At 39.4% G+C, this 21,161-nt stretch overlaps 1 protein-coding gene across 3 annotated transcripts; it reads left to right on the top strand.

Moving 5' to 3' along the window:
• Window positions 1–2,557: 2,557 nt before the first annotated feature.
• On the top strand, window positions 2,558–19,613 carry LOC105035777 (uncharacterized). Of its 3 annotated transcripts, none has more exons than XR_012137494.1 (4): window positions 2,558–3,602; window positions 18,923–19,023; window positions 19,099–19,138; window positions 19,283–19,386. XR_012137494.1 is itself a non-coding variant. In XM_073250063.1 (4 exons), exons 1-4 carry the CDS (start codon window positions 2,760–2,762, stop codon window positions 19,398–19,400), a joined length of 1,086 nt encoding a protein of 361 aa, XP_073106164.1. In that variant the 5' UTR covers window positions 2,558–2,759; the 3' UTR covers window positions 19,401–19,613. The 3 variants fall into 3 exon arrangements, 2 of the variants coding, with proteins under 2 accessions (XP_073106164.1, XP_073106163.1); XM_073250063.1 differs by having other exon boundaries at window positions 18,939–19,023; window positions 19,283–19,613; XM_073250062.1 differs by having other exon boundaries at window positions 18,939–19,138; window positions 19,283–19,613.
• Window positions 19,614–21,161: the final 1,548 nt, after the last annotated feature.

Raw genomic sequence — 21,161 nt, 5'->3', positions numbered from 1 at the left:
CGTTCGGGCTCCTACGAGAGCCGAATCTCGCCTCTGACTTTAATTGCAGGTAGACTTCGTCCGGGCTCCTACGAGAGCCGAATCTCGCCTCTGACTTTAATTGCAGGTAGACCTCGTCCGGACTCCCACGAGAGCCAGACTCTGCCTTCTATCCCGACTGCGGGAAGGCCTCGTCTGAGCTCCTACAGGTGCCGGACCTCGCTTTCGATTCCAACCGAACTTCGACCGATAAATCTGGACCCCCTGGCAGGCCACAGTAACAGACAACACTGCTCCACTCCCTGCGGCGGACCCTACGCAGCTCCATTACTTCCTGACAGGCCGTATTAACAGCCATGATTCTGCTCCACCCCCTGCAGCGGATCTGGTGCGATTTCATCACTCCCTGACGAGTCACGACAACGGACGCCGCTCCACTCCCCGCAACTGATTCCACGTGGCGAGCTACGGCGATAGCCAGATTCCACTCCACTACCCTTCGCAATAAATTCCTCCTGACTATGGGCGGCCCACTACCAGACGGTTACGAACGTCGCTATCAGTCTGTTGCACCCTCCGCCTATAAAAAGGAGATCCCAGATACGTTATTCTCTAAGCTCTCGTTTTTACCTAAAAATTCTGCTAAAATTTTCGTTCGAGCACTCCATTCTTGTTGAGGCAGAGAACTGACTTGAGCGTCGGAGGGTCTTGTCGGAGCAACCCCACCTCCGGTTTAGATTTCTTTTGCAGGTCCCGGCAGCGACCGTGACTCCCTCGACTCCAGCTTCTCCGGCACAGACGAATTTTTGCACCAACAGTTCATTTAGAAATCATGATTCTAAGATTCAGAAGGATGTGGAGAATCAATTATATAACCAACCGATCCTTACCTTCATTTTGGTGGTCGATGACCATGATTTTCAGTAGCACAAAGAATGGGTATGTTGGCTTTTCGAGAGGAGAAGGAAGAAGAGGATGGTTGGTCGGCATCATTCTTCAATGGTTGCTTCAAAGAAGAGATCGGGCTTTTATATAGAGGGCCAATCGAGGCGATGGAAGCCGACAAAACTTCAATTCCCACATGAAATCAAAGACTCGATCAAAGAGGGAAGAGAGACTCCTTCGGTAGTCAAATCATAATCAGGTCCCTCAGCACGTGCAGAGCACATACTGGCCTTAATTTTTTTTTTTGAATTTGAAAAACTATGTTGCGTTATTACATAAACTTGCAACTAATAAATCTACATCAGTTTCCAATGATGATAATCACCACTATAGGTTGCTCAGGGCCTCTTTCATGTAGAAAGAAATATGGAGTCATTGACTAGTTCAAAATTAATTGGAGAATCAGATTGGTGGGTTGGATGGATAGAGTTTTTTCTTATTGGGATAAGAACATATTAGGGATTTTAAAAGCATTTGGGACTTGTGATGGTAAAACAATTTGGTCATGCTAACGCCTTGGTTGAGAGGGAAGATAAGAGAAAAAAGAAGAGAACGAGAAAGAAAGTTAATATGTTCTTTTAATTGAGAGTTTTTTTATAAAATAAAAGAAAAGAAAAGGAGAGAAATAGAGGGAATACAAATCCTCTCAAATTTTTAACTTTTTCCCCCTCCATATCGAGCAAAATCGGAGAGAAAGAAATTGAGAGTTAGTGAATCTTTTATAATTTTTATTTTACCCCTTCAATAATGAAGAACACAATTAATATTACATTTCAATCCTAAGACTTATTTTAAGCCTTCCACCTAAGTCTTCTATCCAATTAAACTCCCATAAATGGAAAAAATCAATGAAAATAAAAAAAAATGATAAGATTTTTTCTTGACTGCATTCTTGGGTTTATTGGATTTCTTTTAAGGGTATAATAGTAAAAAAAGATTATAATATATATATATATATTTTTGCTCTCAATCAAGAAGGAAAAAAATAATTATCATTTTTCTTTAGACTTCCAATTAAAGAGAAAGAAATATATTTTCTTCCCATTTCTTTTCCTCTCTCTTTTTATATATATATATATATATATATATATATATATGTATATGTATATGTATATGTATATATATATATGTATATGTATATGTATATGTATATATATATATATATATATATATATATATATATATATATATATGTATATGTATATGTATCTATATATATATACACGTATACATATATATATATATATCTCCAAACTTTTAATCAAAGCGTAAGATCCTGTTTGGCTAAGCTTTTAGGATGCCAGAGAGCACTTTTTGCCTTCAAAAAGTACTTTAGAGTGATATAATAATATTTGATAAAAATATTTAAAAATTATTTTAATTTTTTCAAAAAATTAGAAAGATCTATTTGAAAAAAATTGTATAATATCTAAAAATTATTTTATTTTTTAAAAAATATTTTATTAATATAATTATTAAATAATAAATAATTTTTTATAAAAATTTTAGTTCAAAATGTTAGTAATTTCAAATAGAGCCGGATGGGGTTGGACGGGAGCAGTTGTACTGAAAATTAAATAAATAAATAAATTTATTTATTTATATGTTTAGTTAAAAGAAAAAAAAAAAAAAATCACAGTAGGGTTAAGGGTGGGCGTGACGGCGGGTCGTCGTCTCGAGCGCGCATCGCCATCCCCCAATTTTCGCTCTTCGGCGCCTGGCCTCAAATTCGAGTTTCATTTTGCCGCGGTTTGTTTATTTCCTTCCCTTTCTTTTTGAATTGAATTGCCTTGCTGAAACCTCTGAAGAAGAGGAGGAGATCGATAAGGAATACCATGGTCACCAGCAGCAAGCCTGCCTTCGAGGGCCAGTCGCTTGAAAAGTTCTTCGCATCCTTCGCCTATAAAGGAGGAGGCGGAGGACATGGCGATGGTATCAGGAAGAGGAACAGCAGAGGAGGAGGAAGTGTTGATAAAAAAATAGGACAGAGACGTCTTCTCCTTAGCCCCAACAACAACAACAACAATACTCCTCCACCGCCACCACCACCACCACCACCATCATCGTCACTCCAGAGCACTACCAATAGGAAGGAGACCACCATAACAAAACCGCCGAGCATCCTCAATGGCCTGTCGCCTGTCGAGTTCATTGCATCTTTTTCCTACAAAGGAAAAAGAAGGGTTGATAATAGAATAGGAAAGGCAGAGGACCTTCTTAACCCCGGCACTCCTCCTCCACCACCGCCTGTCGTCAAGTATAGAAAAGGGAGGAAGACAGCCGCCGCTGCAACCACCACCACCGTCAGACGGGTCAGCCGTTTCTTCCCTCCTCCTGCCGGGAACTTTATCGTCGTTGATGGCAAGAAGGATATCACTGAGAAGGGGAAAGCCCGTTCCGGTGGCGGGACCACCAGGAAGAGGCCAAGGACGACAGGCAACACAGGCAGCACTGATGCGAACCGGCAGCCGCAGAAACGCAGCAAGGGGAGGAGAAAGCAACGCAGCATCCAGCTATCTGCTGAGGAGAAGTTTTCGGACGCCTACAAGAGAGTCAGTGATCACGATATCTGGGATGCTCCGCGGTCGTCCCACAATCTCCTGCAAGAAAGACACTGCTTTGATCCCTGGAGGGTCCTGGTTATATGCATCCTGCTCAATAAAACAAACGGCAATCAGGTAGCTTTCCTTTTCTCCCCCAATAAATTACAGATAGCTTTTCTTTTCCTCTTCTTAGCGAGACTGGTTATGCCTGTTGGAATTAATTTTAACATTATACACAAAATTTTGCTTTCACAATGACCCATTTGAATTTGTCTAGTAACAATCCATGTACGAACAGAAGGTTGTGGGACCAAGATTTTGCTTTTTCCTCCGAATCTACTTGATTCCTTTCTTTCCATGCCTTAATTATGCAAGGGCTGATTTTGTCCATCAGCCACACCTAAATGTGATGCATGTACAACACTTGTGTAAGACGACTGGACACAATCCAAAACTTTATAACAGCAAAATAATTTTTTTCAACTTCGCAAGCTTGAGTGAAGTAGGTATATTTCTGCAAAGAAGATGTCAATGCTCCCTCCCTATGGTTTGCTGGATGTCCCTTCTTTGATTCCATTGTAGAATCAACCATCTCAACAAATGATCTGCCTTCTGATTGAGACCAGATTTGGAATAACACACTTGAAACCCTGCCCTTGTTGCTCTTCTCTTGCATCAAATGACCTTCAGGGTTTGACGTTTGTTTCTTGTCCTTGGTTGCATAAGGAAGATAACAGAAAAGGTTTTATTGGTTCATTTGCAAAGAGTATCAAATTGACACAAAGCCAAGAGAAAAAAGCTCTAAACATAAGAAATGAGATGGCCTAGGGATGTCAGAAAAGGGGCCCAGATGTTTCGTTGTTTGCATTCATGATTTTTTATCAGTAGATTTAGGGTGTAACTCAAAAAAAATCTGGTAAAGGATTTCTTGAGGTTTAATTAGTTAAAAGGCTGAAGAAATTTGGAAAATGGTTTTTCTGCAGAATTTTGGATTGTTTAGGTTTTCTCATTATATATTTGAGAATAAAGGGACAAAGTGGATGATATACACTCTCAATGACTCAACATATATTTTATGGTGAGGGTTTAAAATGATTGTTGTTGATGAGCACTCTAAAGTTAAAAGAGAATTCGTATTGATGCGGCTGATTAGAAATTTTATCAGTAAACTGTGAGAGATTTCATCTTTGTTGTTATAAAAGGAAAAATTAAAAACGAACAAGGAAAAGACATAGAGAATAGTGTAATAGGCAAAAAAACTTTGACTAAATGGACTAAAGTTGTTGGGGCTGCCAGGTGGACTCAAGGCTTTCATAGGATGGTTGAATATAGAACCAAAAAATCACGCATACCAACCTCTTTTGTTGCTAATCCTATGTTTTTTCTTCCTTTATGTCCTTCCTGATTTCTTAAAAGCTTTCATCATCTATATCACATACCATGTCCTTTCATTATGTCACACACTTGACCCATGCTTACATTACATCTCCAATTTAGAAGGTATCTGAACATTGATGGCATTTGATAGGCTTCAAGCTTTTAAAGCTAGATTTGGATCCTCCATGTTCAACATTGCTTGCGCTAGATAATAAGAACAAGGAAAATAACATACATTGCTTGTGGCGAAAGCTAAAAGTTCCAAGGCAAGAAAAGATGTTAATTTTAGATCTTAAGCAATAAAATAGAGCAATATTAGAGCAATTGAACCATACAGCCCAGATTAATTTTTGAAATAAGATTTTGCAAAGTTAGAAAGCTCTTTCCTTTCTCCATATCTGTTTTAGTCCAAGCTTGTATTAAAATAGTTTTGTAGTTCTTTTGATCGTTTCAGCAACATTATGATTCTTGAATTTGGAAATTAGCTAGGATTGTATTTGGTTTCTTGAAGTATTGGCTTGTTTTAAGAATTCACATTTTTGTTTTCTAGAATTCATAGAGGAAGATTTAAAAGACATTTTACTGTTCTAGAAAGAGTGGGAGACCACATGAATTTCATGTGTTTCTGCTTTCCTTGAACATCACTTTTGTGTCATCATATCATGCCTTATTTCTTCCATTCTGCTCTTCATGATAATGTTCTACTTGTGCTATCGCTATGTTCTCCTAATTTTGTTTTGGTACCACCATTGCATGATTTTGCCAAATATATTTTCAAAATTTTTGAGGTGTTCTTGATGTTGTTGAAGGTGCTAGTCTCATATGCCCTTCATCAATTCTTGCCTATTTCTTTGGACCTATTTTTCGAGTGTATTAATTTTTCTTCTTTTGCCCTGCTCTTTTTTTTTTTTTTCTGTTCATAAAAAGATTTTCAGATCTCGCAAGCTTTGGGATTTATTTGAAATTTAACAATTTTATTTTGAAGCCTTGAAGCTACTAAGGCTACAATAATATGTCAAATTAGTTGCTGCATGAGCCTCATTCATGATTCTCAAAATCAAAATTTTATCATATGAATTCATGTTAGCATTAACTTGATCTAAAGTTTCCCACATGGAAACATACGATTGCAAAGTTTCTACCAAAACTCGTGTCACTGTATAACTAGTTCTCATTGTTAGAACCAAATAAGTAGCTAATTAATCTGCATCATGGATGAGTTGCCACATGCCACTTCATGGTCCCTTTTCATGAACTTTCTTTGAAAGAGTACATGTAAGGTATAATTATTTCTTAAGTTTTATGTTCTCATAGCTCACTCTCATCAGATTCTTCCCATATGACTTCTTGTTTGGGCAGTTGGAATGCCCCTGCAATAGTGATAGTCAACAATTGCTGTGTAAGGTGTTGGGATTCAGATGCACAATGGAACATGGATTTTAAAATTTTTAGGCATGCATCAACTATTGATTACATAAGGATCCGAATCCCAATCCCAAAATCATCTTGATGACATTCAATCAAACACAGAGAGATAGCAAATAAAATATAAAAGGGAAAAGGATACCTTTAAGAAGATACTGATTGCTCGCTGATTGACAGGTTTCTTAATTCACATCCACGAGGTATCCAAGCATATGCCCTCTAACAGTGATCTACACAGGAACCAATCAAGAACTCTCCCCAAACAATTTTTCTTGAATCCCTTCTCAAGGAATCCGGCCTTTTCTTTCTTGATTTCCTTCTCAAGGATATCAATACCTTTCTTTTCCAAGAATCTTTCTTGGATTCTTTCTCTCTTAACCAATAACCTTTCTTGGTTTCTTTCTTGATTTTTTCTCAAAGAAATCAGCCTCTAAATTCTTGTTGCTGAATTCTTCTCAAGAATTCAGCATGCCCTTTCCAAGAACCTTTCTTGAATTCTATCTTCCTTTTATCAAGAAAACTTTTTGATTTCTTTTCTCCCTTTTCAAGAACCTTTCTTGAAGGAAATCAGCATGCCCCTTTCTTTCTTTCCCTTGGCCAAGTACCCTTCTTGGCATGAAGGGAATACATCGTCCAATTCTTGGGCGTGTGAGACTTTGACGCATGAGGAGGGAGAGGAGGCTTTTGGACGTTAAGACCCTCTTCACGTGTTCCCTTCTATTGCATACCCAACCCACTTCCCATGTTTCTTCAAGGCATGAACTCTTCACGTGATGGGATGTTGAAGGCGTGGATGATGGGGCGCTAAAATAAGGAGATGCAAGAAAAAGGGGAGCGCACAACCATGGAGGTGTGAAGACTCTCTTCACATTAAATTCTCTTAAGGCATTATTCCTTCTAGGTGTCAGCCCTTTTAATAGGTTGAGAAATAGGTTGGCTCAACTCCTAATCCAATTAGGAGTCCAACTTGATGGGGATTCATGGGTCTAAATATATGCTAGATGTTTGACCTAAACTCATAAGGATTTCAACCAAATCCTTATTGAATTAGAACTTCTTAAGCCTAATCAAAAAATTCTTGACTAATTTTCTTTTGTGTGTGATCCATTGGGTTCAACATCTAGCCAGCAGTAAATCCAAGCTTGTGTCAACCTAATCTAATTAGGTTCAAGACATATTAAGCTCATGTGTTACAATTAATTAGAACTTTTTTAATTAATTACTGAATTAAACTCTTTAATTCATAAGAACCTACAAGTCAAGATTGACGTCTGGCAATATGTTATGACTATCCAGAAGATGTAAAATTTTGGTAGAATATCAAAATACCCTTCCGTGGTGAGTTACTATGTAATTCAATCATTCGATCATACAACATTCACAAGAAGTCATGAGTATGGAATCATGTCAAATCCAAATACCTATTCATATGTATTTTGATTTGATGATGATGACTCGGTTGATAAAATATTGAAATATTTTTTAATTTTCATCCTATTTTGGCCAAAGACTTTCTGAGTCATCATCTTTTGAGATCTCATAGGATATTCTCTTCTCTTATAAGGAGTGACCGATTTTTTGTTGACTATTCACAACTTTTATGCATACTTCACTATACTCAGAACATTCCAGACATGTCTCCGAAAGTCATGCTAGAGTATGAACCAAAGTATAAACTATATGCATAAGGTACCATAGTGATCTCAGGTTTAAGGATCATCTGTACCACTTTCACTGGAGAATCATCTTTTGACATGCTAATAAGGCTCCATCAGATGTTCTTTCTGTGGATTAGTTCAGTAAACTCATTCTCTAATGAGTACTCACATTTTTGTATTAGTATCTCCACAAGTGATTGTAAAGTCAATCACCTTCTCCATTGAGCATACATAAGATGTGTCAGTCTTATTGGTATCATCGATTCCCAACTCGATGATCCTACGACTGGAAACGTTTAAGATCGAAGCTATCGAGGTTTTAGGTCTCACTGACATGATTTCATCATGGTCCTAAAATCATTGTCCTAATCTATGGGGTTCGTCATAATCTTAATCAAATCATAAATGAAATAATGAGATGCAGTATATGATGAAACACAATACTTCATATTATTTAATGAATAATCATGTCATGTATGTGAGTAGGAAGATCACTAAAAAAAGTTTTATCGTATTATCCATGCGATTGGCTTGTAGGACACTATTCTTTCATCAGGTTCTAGTTGTGGTCTCTGTGTCTCTTCCTTTCCTGTCTTTTTCTTCCCTTTCTCATTCTCTCTTCTTGCCTTCCCTCTCAATCCTTCCTCGCCTTTCTATTTATTAATTTGATGTGCTGGCATATTTTCCAACATGGACAGATAGTTTGTGTAGCGTTGCTTCTCCCAAACTAGAATCACCTTATGCACAAAGCATTCTTCCATCACAATAACAGAATTAGGTAATGTGCTTATGTTTGTTGGCCTTAGCTAGTAGCAAATTATCACACAAGGTCATCCGGTGCACTCATAGGCTCTTATCACCTTATCAATACACTTTGCCTGATGTCTAAACTTTTTTCTTACATTGTTCTTTGATTTTGGTTTGTATAGAGCCACAAACAAATCATATATCATCAGCTTTCTATATCTGTAGTTACAATCATATAAGTGATGGGCTCGACCTTAGCTACAAATATGATTAGTTCGTGCTTGAGATTAGAATCTTATTTCGCACATAATAACCCAATATTATATATTCATTGGTTCTGGTATATTACTCAAGAATTTTAATGGCATCCCATATTAGTAATTTAAAATATTCTCATACTCATGGGTATCATAGTTTCATCACAAAGGAAAAAAAAGTGAGAATGGTGAATGTGGCAACATGAATGGCTTATGGGGTTTATTACAACAACTCAAGTCAAACATGAGAAGGTAGTGCATTTGTAGCTATAAAAACTATATTTGGTATGCTCGTGTGTTATTTCGTGCCAGGCCCGAAAAGACATAGCAAAGAGAGAAGGGTAGATGGAGAATTGGAGAGGAAAAGAGAAGGGTGAGGGAGGGGAGGGAGAGGGCGGGGAGGCCGAAGGTGGTCGTCAAAGGACCGTGAGGGCCTCGGATGACTGGAGGAGTAGACGAATATGAGATTCAGAGAGAGAAAGAGAGAGGATGGAGGGAAGGAGAGGGAGAGGATGGACAGCTGCCAGCCAGCCAGTCCTCTCTATCTCCTTCCCTCCCCCTACTCTCTTCCTCTCTCCAGGGGAAGGCAGAGCTCTAGTGGCCTTGGTAGGCTCCGACAGCCTCCTTGGCCTTTCCCTCTCCTTTCTTCCCCTCTCTCCCCCCTCTTTCCTTCTTCCTCTCCCCATCCTTGCTAGTGTCTCATTTTGAATGCTGGAGCCACGTCGGTCAACTGTTGATATGGTTCGGCATGCTCGAACTTGGTGGATGGATGTATGTGTCCATATATGTATATATTGTTGGACAAATACATGCATGTATGCTTATATGTTTGTATCATGCATGTGTCTGTCCATGTATGGATGGATGGATGGATGCATGCACGTATGTATGGATGGACGCATGCATGCTTGTATGTATGTATGTATGTATAAATGATGCTTGTGGTCTCAAACACAATGTACTTGTACTCATATTTGTAATCTAAAATATTCTTCAATACTTGTAATTGTCTTCTACCTAGAGTAATGGGGAGCTTTGGAACTCCACATATGTTGGGTCATTGCATTGTGGACCTATGTGAATGGATTGCACTATCAAAAGTAGTTTGTTACTTTGTAATGAAAAGGTTTTGGAGGCAATGTTTTTACGATAACCTATACTACTCTAAGAACAATGCCTATTCACAAAAGATTTTCTTTCAAAAGTGGTTTCTTGTTGAAAGGTCTTGGAACCAACTTCTTGCTTTCCTTGTAATCTGATCAATCCCTTTCTCTCTAATCTATATTGGCAAAAGGTTTGATTTTGTTGGTTCGCCACACCTAATAGTGATGCATGCACAACTCTTGTGTAAGGCGGCCTAATACCATCCAAAATTTTATGATGGACAAGGTTTCCAAGTGGGATGTGTAGTTTTGGGTGGAAAAGTTGTGGATCTTCCTATGGTTTGATAGATGTCCCTTTTTTGATTGCTATAGAATTAGTCATCTAATTGATTGATCGCTCTTCTTGAGAAGACCATACTTGAAATTTTGCTCTTGTATTTCATCAGATAACATTCATAGTTTAATAATTATTTATTCTCATTGGTTTCATGAAGAAGATAGCATCTTAAAGTTTGTATGGATTGTGTTTGCAATGAATACCACTTTGACTCAGAACCTAGAGCTAGAGTTTTGAACAAAAGCAATCAAGTAGCCTGGTGGTTCCAAAAAAGGGGCTTTAGATGTTGTTTGCCATTCTGAATTGTTTGATAGTTTTAGGTATAATTCTAGAAAGGAGAAAATATAGGGAGCTTTAAGGTTAGGATTTCATGAGGTTTTTAGATAGTTGGAAGGTTGAAGAAATCTGATAAATGGCTTTCCATGGAAGTTTGTTGTTTTTTGAGGTTTTCTTATTGCCAATAATAAAGCGATAAAGATGATGGTATGGGTTCTTTGCAACTTGACCTATATTTTATGATTGTGGTTTGTAAGGATTGGAGTTTATAGGTGAGGTGACATTAAAGAAGAGATTCATATTGTGTTGGCCTATGAGGGTGACTGTATCAGAAACTGTGATGGGACTAGCATATCTGATCTTATTGTTGTATAAGGGAAAAAAGGGCGAAAGGAAAAAGCTTCAAATTAGGACTGCCAAACTTCATAATGCTTGTATATTGACTTAAGTTGGTGGGGCTGTTGGGTTGACTCAAGGGCTTTATGTTAAGGCTGGATTTAGAGACAAAAGGAAAAAAGATCAGATTTACTATTGAGTTTTGTCCTTGTCTTGATAATGCTTATTGTTAATCCTTTGTCTCTTCTTCATTCTATGGATGCTGGTGTTTAAAAGATTTCCCCATCTGCATCACATGAACTTTCTCCTTATGTCATATGCTTGAACAATGTTTAGATTGTAGCTCTAGTTCAAAAGCATTTGAATATTATTAGCACTGACCTGCTACAAACTTCAATTGGGATTCACCTTGATGCACATTGCTTTTACTAGATATGTGTAAACAATCTCTTTTAATAGGGACGTAGATTGTATAATTTGCAATAATAGTTGCAACCTTAGTTTAATGCAACATTTATATTACGTGCAATATATTAAAATTTTAGTATAGCTGCTTCCAACAATCATGTTTGGGATGTCCCTTTACTTTTTTCGGAATGAGTGTAGAAATGGATTGATGTGTGTAGTGGTTTTGTAATTGGCTTATACGATTTACAAAAGATGAGCGCTTGTAGTCAAGCATCATTAAATAACCTATTTAGAAACCTTTCATGAGGGATGATGTAAAATTTGGATAAACAAAAATAATAAAGGGGAAAAATGTTTAGATTTCTTGATTGATTTCTTCAATAATTGCCCTCCTTTCTAGATGTATATTGAAATCTTAAAAAATTATAAATTATATAATAGAAATATTTTTTTTATTTTTTTAATGATATTAATTTCCTATCTTCTTGATATTTTGCCCCTAGGCATCAAATATTAGAACCTGCAAATTGGTCGGGTCGACCTGTGATCCAATACGATCCGAACTTGATTGGACCTAACTCAATCTATAATTAAAGACTTGTGGATTGGGTTAGGTTCAAAAATTGGACTCGATCTAAAACTAGGTCAGATCTGGATCTTCTATTTTTTTCTGATTGAACTCTGATATCATTGGGGTGTATGTGTCAACCCTATCAAATATAATGATCCCCTTAACTCATGCCTTTCTTTTCTAATATTGGTCCTCTCACAATCAAGCTTCCTTAAGTCTTAACTGGTGTAAACAATAATTTACAACCCAATAAGTGCCAATTTAAGTTTCCCACAATGCTTGGCTTACTATGGAAGCTTGACATATTTAAAATGTTTACCACAATGGCTTGGTCTCTCTTTCGATCACTTGGCTTATTATGGTAGTTTGGATAGATTATTGTGGCAACTTGGGTGTTATCCTCTAGTTTCGGAGCATACAAGGCAATATGAAATCTTCAGTGAAGCCATATAAATCCTTATTGATGAATCAATAAATCGGATGGGGGCACACAAATCCTTCTTCCTATTGATATACATGAGACCGTATAAAATCGTTGAGGTCATTTGATCAAGCATCCTTATATCATTATTGATAATTTTAATGAGGCCACATATATCACTTATCAGATGTCTAAAAGCTTCCTTATCAATAGTTTGAACAAGGCTGAATATAACATTGACGCACCTTAGGCTACGTTTCGATGGAAAGGGAGGAAGAAGACGCATGAAACAAAGAAAAAACAGCAAAACAAAGAAGGAACCCTCTTCGTTAGAATTTTATTTAAATAACACGAATAAACTGATTACAACATCGGTCAGGGGGCCTTATAAACTAAAAGTCCTGATTCAACTACAAGAAGGAATTCGAAATAAAATAAAACAAAAAAGAAATCAAAACTAGACTCTACATTGGACTAGGACTCTTGTGCTTTTTCATTGATCTGTCAAACAATTGAATTAGGCTCTGAAACTCATAGTAGCGATGAAGCAGCCAGCCTCATAGAGCTCTTCGAAATGGGGTCATAATAGTGATTTTGACATCAGATGAGAAAATTATGGCTGTTCTAGCTCGATAGTGTCGAATCAACAGGATTAGGTGCAATCAGCTAGATTTTCGATACTTTCGGGTCCTGTCCCTCGCATCTAGCTACCGATCTGTCAGGATGTCTGCATCATCCTCCTCGGATTAGGAAGAACTCATGCTTGAGTTGGAAGCCTCCTTATCTGATGAATCATCTGTATAAAGAATTAGATGCTTCACGTTAAATATATTAGAGATTCAAAGATGGCTGGGTAGCTTCAATTGGTAGGCATTGTTGTTGATCTTCTAGAGTATCTCGAGAGGACCAATCTTGTGCTTGCTCAATTTGTTGTATTCTCCAACTGGATACCGGTCCTTGGTTAGAACAACCTATACATAATCGCCAACTTCAAAAATGAGCTTCTTTCGATGTTTGTCGGCGGCCTCTTTGTACCTAACATTGCTGACCTTGATTTGTTCTTTTGACGGATTGATGGATGGTTTGGATTTCTTCACCAAAATTTTCAGTTTTTTCGCTGGATCTCCCCCTTGAAGTGATTGGCGTCAAGTCCAAAATACTACTTGAGTTTGATCTGTAAACCACCTGGATCAAACTGTATAGTCTATGTTCTGGTTCACTGAATGGTTGAAAGCAAATTCAGCCTGCGCCAAGGCCAAGTCCTATGGCTTAGGACGGTCACCAGCAAGGCTCAACAGATTTCGCAGGCTTGTATTAATTGATTCGATTTGGCCATCTTTTGTGGATGATATGCTAAGCTGAATTGTAGGGATGTACCCAATTTTGTCCATAAGTTCCTCCAAAAATGACTCATAAATTTGGTATCTCGATTAGAAGTGATGGTTTTGGGTACTCCGTGTAGGAGAACAATCTCCTTGAAGAACAACTGAGCAATATTAGATGCATCTAAGGTTTTGCGGCAGGCTATGAAGTGCAGCATATTTGAGAGTCGATCCACAACCACAAGCACTGAATCGCATCATCTTTGCGTCACAGGTAACACCAACACAAAGTCTATACTGACCTCCTCCCAAGGATGATTAGGAATAGGCAGAGTGTATAATCCAGCATTAGTAGCTGTACCTTTTCACACCTGGCACATCTGACATCGCTGCACATGTCGAAACACGTCATGCTTCATCTTCGGCCAGTAGTACTGTCTGTGGATCAGCATGAGGGTTTTATCTTTATCAAAGTGATCTTCTGCATAGAGTTCCTGTACAATCTTCTCTCGCAAGGAACAATTGGGTATACAAAGCTGCACACCAAGAAACAAAAAACTGTCCTGCACCTAGTAATCAATCCATTTTTTAGTCTGGACTGTCTGAAAAATATTGGCAAAGTTTAGATCTCTGGCATAAAAATCCTTCAATGCATCAAAACCAACTATCTCCACTCGAAGAATACCTAAAAGCTTGGCCATTCTGCTCAGCACGTCCGCCACTCGATTCTGAGCATCAGATTTGTGCTTCGCAACAAAGTGAAACTCTTGCAAGTAATTCACCAACTTGATATGCCTACGGCTTAGCTTTTTCTGACTGTTGATGTACTTCAGGACCTCATAGTCAGTATAAAGGATGAACTCTTTCTGGATTAAGCAGTGTCACCATTGCTGAAGTGCACTAATCACAGCATAAAATTCAACATCATATGTGGAATAGCTTAGTTTGGAACCTAATAATTTCTCGTTGTGGAAGCAAACGGGTCGCCCTTCTTGGCTAAGAACTCCACCAACGTCTGTAGAAGATACGTCACACTCCATCTTGAAGATCTTGAAAACAAATTGGTAAAAAAAGAACATCAGCAGAAGCAATTTTTCTTTTGATCTCTTCGAAGACAGTCTGCGCTTTAGGGGTCTACTGAAAATGCCTCCCTTTCATACAATCTATCATGGGAGACATGATGGAGCTGAAACTCCTGATAAATTTTCGATAAAAGGATGCCAAGCCATGGAAGCTCTACATTTCGGTGATATTGCGTGGAACCGGTCAATTCTGGATGGTCTGCACCTTCGATGGATCTATTTGTAGCTCTTGAAATGAGATGATATAGCCAAGGAAGGTTAGACTATCTGCCATGAAGCTGCACGTGGTATTGGCATATAGTTTTTTTTTTCTCAAGGTACCAAGAACTTCTTTAAGATGATGCAGGTGAGCTTCTAGAATAGGACTGTAGACAAGTATATCGTCAAAATAAACCACGATAAATTTATCGATGTATGGTTACAGCGTGTGGTTCATCAGCCTCATAAAGATGCTCGGCGTATTGGAAAGCTCGAACGGCATCATCAACCACTCATATGGGCCCTTTCTTGTCTTGAAAGTTGTTTTCCACTCGTCTCCAGATCGAATCCATAACTGATGGTAACCACTTTTTAGATTAATCTTTGAAAAGATGTTGGCTCCAGCTAGCTGATCCAGCATATCATCCAGCTTTGGGATCGAAAATTGGTACTTGATGGTGATTCAATTAATTGCTCAGTTGTCTATGCATATACGTCATGTATTGTCTTTCTTGGGAACCAACAGAGCAGGCACTGCATACGGACTTATGCTCGGTTTGATGTAGCATTTGTCCAGCAGCTCCTGGACCTGCCTCTGCAACTCGTGGTATTCAGCAGGGCTCATGCGGTATGCCGGTTTGTTTGGTAGGCTTGATTTTGAAATAAGATCAATGTGATGAATATCTTGTTCTAGTGGAAGTCTTGCGGGCAATTCTTCAAGAAAAACATCAGAAAACTCTTGAAGGATAGGACATACCAGAGATGGGATTTTTTTCAACCAACTTGTTCTTTTCCACCACTGTCAAGATGTAACCGACCTCCACTACTTTCTTCAGATAGGAGTGCTTCGTCAGAAGATTGATGCTGTCATGTGGCTTTGATTTAGGGATATCTTCTTTCATCGAGGTCAGGGTGATCTTCTGATTGTCATTCCAGAAGGTGTAGATGTTCCGACGTCCATCATGTGAGCACCACGGTTATATTGCCATGGCCTCCCCAGAAGTAGATGACAGGTGTCCATGCCAACGACGTCACACTAGACTTTGTCGAAGTACTTTTGCCCTATTGAAAATGACACCAGGCAACAGCTATTGACAACCACCTCGCTTTCTTTTTGGAATCAGGATAGCTTGTAAGGATGGGGTTGTTTTTTAGTGGACAAATTTAACTTCATGATAGCCTCCCAGGAGATGACGTTCTCGCAACTTCCTCCATCAATAATAACTTTACAGATTTTTTTCTCAATTATACAGCAGGTATGAAAGATATTGGTCCATCTCCAATCTTTTTTTTTTAAAGCAAGCAGGCTCTTTCGAACCACTAAAGCATCGCCTTTATCTCCAAATAGCATGGAATCATCCTTCTCGTCACCTTCATCATAGGCAAGCTTTTGGTCCTCCCTAGATGGTTCTCCTTTAATCAGCAGATGCTTCTCGGATCGTCCCGCAAGCTTTTTACAGTTATTCTGCGTGTGTCCAATCTCATCGCAATTGTAACACCGCAGAGTTGATGATCCAGCTGCGGTTGGATTTGAGGATCTTGTATCTACAATACGAATAGGAGGGTTAGTAGTATTGCGCTGTACGTCCCTTTGATTTCCCATCGCTTGATTGCTACGTGAGGGAGTTTTAGATCTGGATATAGGTCTTTGTCGCAATTGCTCCTTAATGATTACAGCACGGGGGTATGCCTTTTTAACGGTCCATAGGATGTGGAGTCTTGAAGCATCCAAGATCTACTGCCATAGTCCTTCAAGATATCTCGCGACCATTTGTTCTTTGTTCTCCGCCAGATCGTTCCATACGACCAATTGGTGAAATTCTTCCGTGTAATCATCTATGGATCTAGGCCCTTGACGGAGGTTCTACAGGCATCGATATAAGAACTGCGTGTAGTTGAAGGGCAAAAATTGCTCCCTCAACGTCTTTTTCATGTTCTCCCATCCTATATTTTCAGTTTATCTTTGCGCTTTTTTTTTTCAACTGTTGCCACCAAATAGAAGCCTGGCAAGTTAATTTTAAGGCAACGAGTTTTATCTTTTTGTCGTTAGGTATCTTCTTGTACTCGAGGATGCGCTCGATCTGATCCAGCCCTTGTACTCGAGGATGCGCTTGATCTGATCCAGCCAATCAAGGAACACCTTCATTTGTAGACTATCCGAATATTCAGATAGATCTGCTTTGATGGAATTGAACTAGGGGGTTGGACGCTCGAACGAATTACCTCATCTTTCACATCGGCATGTGGGAGCAACTCTGGAAAGGGTTCTCGAAATCTGAAGCCTCTTCCTTAGATCTACGATCTTCTGGATCTACCTCAAATCTCGCCTTTGATTTCCAACTGCGTAAGACGTGCAGTTAGCTCCATCATTTGTCTCAAATCTTTACACTCCAACATCAGATCTCGTTCCTGCTGCGTGATTTCATCATGGGCCGCCGCCGCCTGATTTGCAAGTTGGTTCTTCTTGTGGCCATCACCCACCATTTGGACTGCAGAGAAGAATCTCTGTTCATGGATCTACTGGGCTCTGATACCAACTGATGCAGTCTAGGCCACGTTTCGATGGAAAGGGAGGAAGAAGACGAATGAAACAAAGGAAAAACAGCAAAGGAAAGAAGAAACTCTTATCTCTGAAATTTTATTTCAATAACTCGAATAAACTGATAACAATGTTGGCCAGGGGGCCTTAATAATGGACTAAAAGTCCTGATTCAACTACAAGAAGGAATTCGAAACAAACTAAAATAAAGAATAAATCAAAACTAGACTCCATGTTGGATTAGGACTCTTGCGCGTTCTCATTGACCTGTCAAATAATTGAATTAGACTCTAAAATTCGTAGTGGTGGCGAAGTGGCCAGTTTCGTAGAGCTTGAAAAGAATTTTTCGGAATAGGGTCAGAATAGCGATTCTAACACCGGATGAGAAAGTTATAGCCGTTCTAGCTCGGCAGTATTGAATCAACAGGATTAGGTGCAATTAGCTAGATTTTTGACCCTTTCGGGTCCTGTCCCTCGCATCCAGGTACTGATCTGCTAGGACGTCTGCATCAAACACCTCTCTAGAGGTCCACATATATCTTCAAGTAAGGTATTCATTTTAGTTATCAATTCTTTTCATATTGTAAGAAAAAACTTTTCATATTTGATATAAAATAAAAACCTATTTGATATCAAATAAAAAATAAATATACTTTATTTCATTCTTTTAAAATAATTCTTAAGAAGTTACTATTTAAAATAATTGAAGATATTAATAAATTCTACGTATTCTATATGTATATATAAGTAATTGTTTTAGGAAAAAGGGTTGGCTCAAGATTATTTTTTATTTATGTTGTAATTGTAGAAACTATAAAAGGTAGACTAATGTGATTTAAAGGATAGTGTTTCATATAGAAGATGTATCATTAATTATCCAATACTTGTAATTACGTTATGGGCTAAGGCATTATTGGCTTCATTATTGTTTGATTGTGGAATCAAAGCACAGTGAAGGTTGCGAACCATGGAAAAACACCCATGAATTGCTTTGTTCTATCTTAATGGAAAACCCAGAAGTTTAGAAAAAGAAAGGAGAGAAAGTAAGCTGCATATATAACATATCTGATTTCAAGAGGTGAAATGGATTTGCTTGTTTGAAATAATTCTTCCCTGCATGGCTTTGTTGCTTGCTTGATCCCTAGATAGGTTGCTGCTGCTCTTTCATTCTTATAAGGTTTCAATTATCGGCACTGGAGCGACTTCTAGTGACTAGCCAGAATGAAATGCCAATGTACATGCTGAGCAGTAGTGAGACTACATCCCCCCGCCCCATTAAAAAAAACTTCAAAAGGCCTTTTTGTAATTTGGAAAAGAACTGATAATGCAAACAAGTTCCAAACAAAAATTGAATATGCATATGGATTTCACTTGTCATGGCCATCTACCAATTCACAGGTCACCTCTGGTACAGGTTCGAAACGTATTGCCAGGATTTTTCCTTCTGTGTCCCAATGCGGAGTCTGCTTTGAAGGAGGGTGTTAAGGAGCAGATTGTGGGTAAGTTGTGGAGCCTGGGCTTGCAGTGGAAGCGTGCTGGTTTGATTGTTAAATTCTCTAGATATTACTTGGCAGGTGACTGGACTCATGTGACTCAGCTCCCGGGCATTGGCAAGTGGGTGGATCTAACTTTAACCTCTTTATTTCCATCAAATGGTTTGAGGTTATTTTTGTGTTTCTTGTGCAATTATCCAATCGTCTGGCTAGCTTATTTATGGTGGGTTGATATATGTTTTGATGTGTCTTGTCTACTCCACAGGTATGCTGCTGATGCATACGCCATATTTGCTGCAGGCAAGCTACAACAGGTGAAACCCCAAGACCATAAATTAGTTGAATACTGGAAGGAAGTTGGGCGAGATGTTATACAGAAATAGCTGACCATTACCAGTCCTTTTGAAGCTTAGTTTTATGTTTGAAATGGCCATGTTTTGTTCACTTTTGAGTTGCTGGTGTCGGCCAGTTTGAGACGTCTGACTTTTGTCTTTTTTGATGTAAGGAATGGCAAGAGGTACAGATCTGGTTTAGCTTTATCTAATTTTGTAAACTATGATTTCTTGTGTCTATGGTTCAAGTTATTGCTGATGGCATTGCTTGGATTTATGTTATAGGTTAGGTTTACGCATCGGAATTCCTAATAGATAGTTTGTGTTGTCTGATGCATGTGAGTGGACAATGTTTGGCAGTGGTAGAAATATACATGTATTGCATGGAAAGACTGATCGCCTGTGATTTATTGGTCAAAATGGGACGGTTGCTCTTCCTTTTTCTTCTATATGTTGCAAACTAGATTTCCGCTTTCAAGATAATTGTGAAATTTTGGCCTGAAAATTAAAGTCGGGCTTTGGGCGCAGTAGGCTTGTAATATCTATACATGACTTGGTTTCAGCGCGGCATGAGCTTGAACGTGGACCCAGCTTGAAACTCGGGTGGAATTGACTTGAATGGAACTAATGTAAGGAATTAAATCTAGCTCATTTTTTTCTTTTCTTTTCTTTCTTTTTGAAAGTAACAATTTTTAGTAAATCTGAGAATGAATATAATTGATTTGTCGATAAACTTATTGTTGGGTATAAAATATCCCCCAATCGAAGTGCGTGATGGGAGTGACCTTTCGGGGATCCAGCTGGCCTTCGACCTCCTGCAACATCTCTTCAAACTTTTCGGGTGGTCGAGCTTTCGCCACACTTCCAAGTTTTGCCGACAGGCAGGATCGCGCCAGCGTCGACCGGATTTCGTCCCTGACTTTCATTGCAGGTGGATTTCATCCGGACTCCCACGGGAGTCGGACTTCGCCCCTGACTTTCATTGCAGGTGGACTTCATCCGGACTCCTATGGGAGCCGGACTTCGCCCCTGACTTTCATTGCAGGTGGACTTCATCCGGACTCCTACGGGAGCCGGACTTCACCCCTGACTTTCACTTACAGGTAAACTCCGTCCGGACTCTTACGGGAGCCGGACTTCATCCCTGACCTTGATTACATGTGGACTTCGATCGGACTCCTACAGGAGCCAGACCTCGTTTCTGACTCCAGCCACAGGCAGACTTCGTCCGGACTCTTACGGGAGTCGAACTTCGTCCCCAACCTCAACTGCTGGAAGGCTTCACCCGGACTCCTACAGTAGTCGAGCTCCGCCCGCGACTTCACTTACAGGTAAACTCCGTCCGGACTCCTACGGGAGTCGGACTTCGTCCCTGACCTTGATTGCAGGTGGACTTCGACCAGACTCCTACGAGAGCCAGATCTCGTCTCCGACTCCAGCTGCATGCAGGTTTCGTCCGGACTCCTACGGGAGCCAGACCTCGTCTCCGACTCCAGCCACAGGCAGGCTTCATCCGGACTCCTACGGGAGTCGAACTTCGTCCCCAACCTCAACTGTTGGAAGGCTTCACCCGGACTCCTACGGGAGCCAAGCTCCGCCCGCGACTTCACTTACAGGTAAACTCCGTCCGGACTCCTACGGGAGTCGGACTTCATCCCTGACCTTGATTACAGGTGGACTTCGATCGGACTCCTACGGGAGCTGGATCTCGTCTCCGACTCCAGCTGCAGGCAGGCTTCGTCCGGACTCCTACGGGAGCCGGACTTCGTCCGGACTCCTACGGGAGCCGGACTTCGTCCCCAACCTCAACTG

Source organism: Elaeis guineensis, chromosome 16 (assembly GCF_000442705.2).
Source record: "Elaeis guineensis isolate ETL-2024a chromosome 16, EG11, whole genome shotgun sequence".
Lineage (NCBI taxonomy): Eukaryota > Viridiplantae > Streptophyta > Magnoliopsida > Arecales > Arecaceae > Elaeis > Elaeis guineensis.
This window is presented reverse-complemented; position numbering and strand designations above follow the sequence as displayed.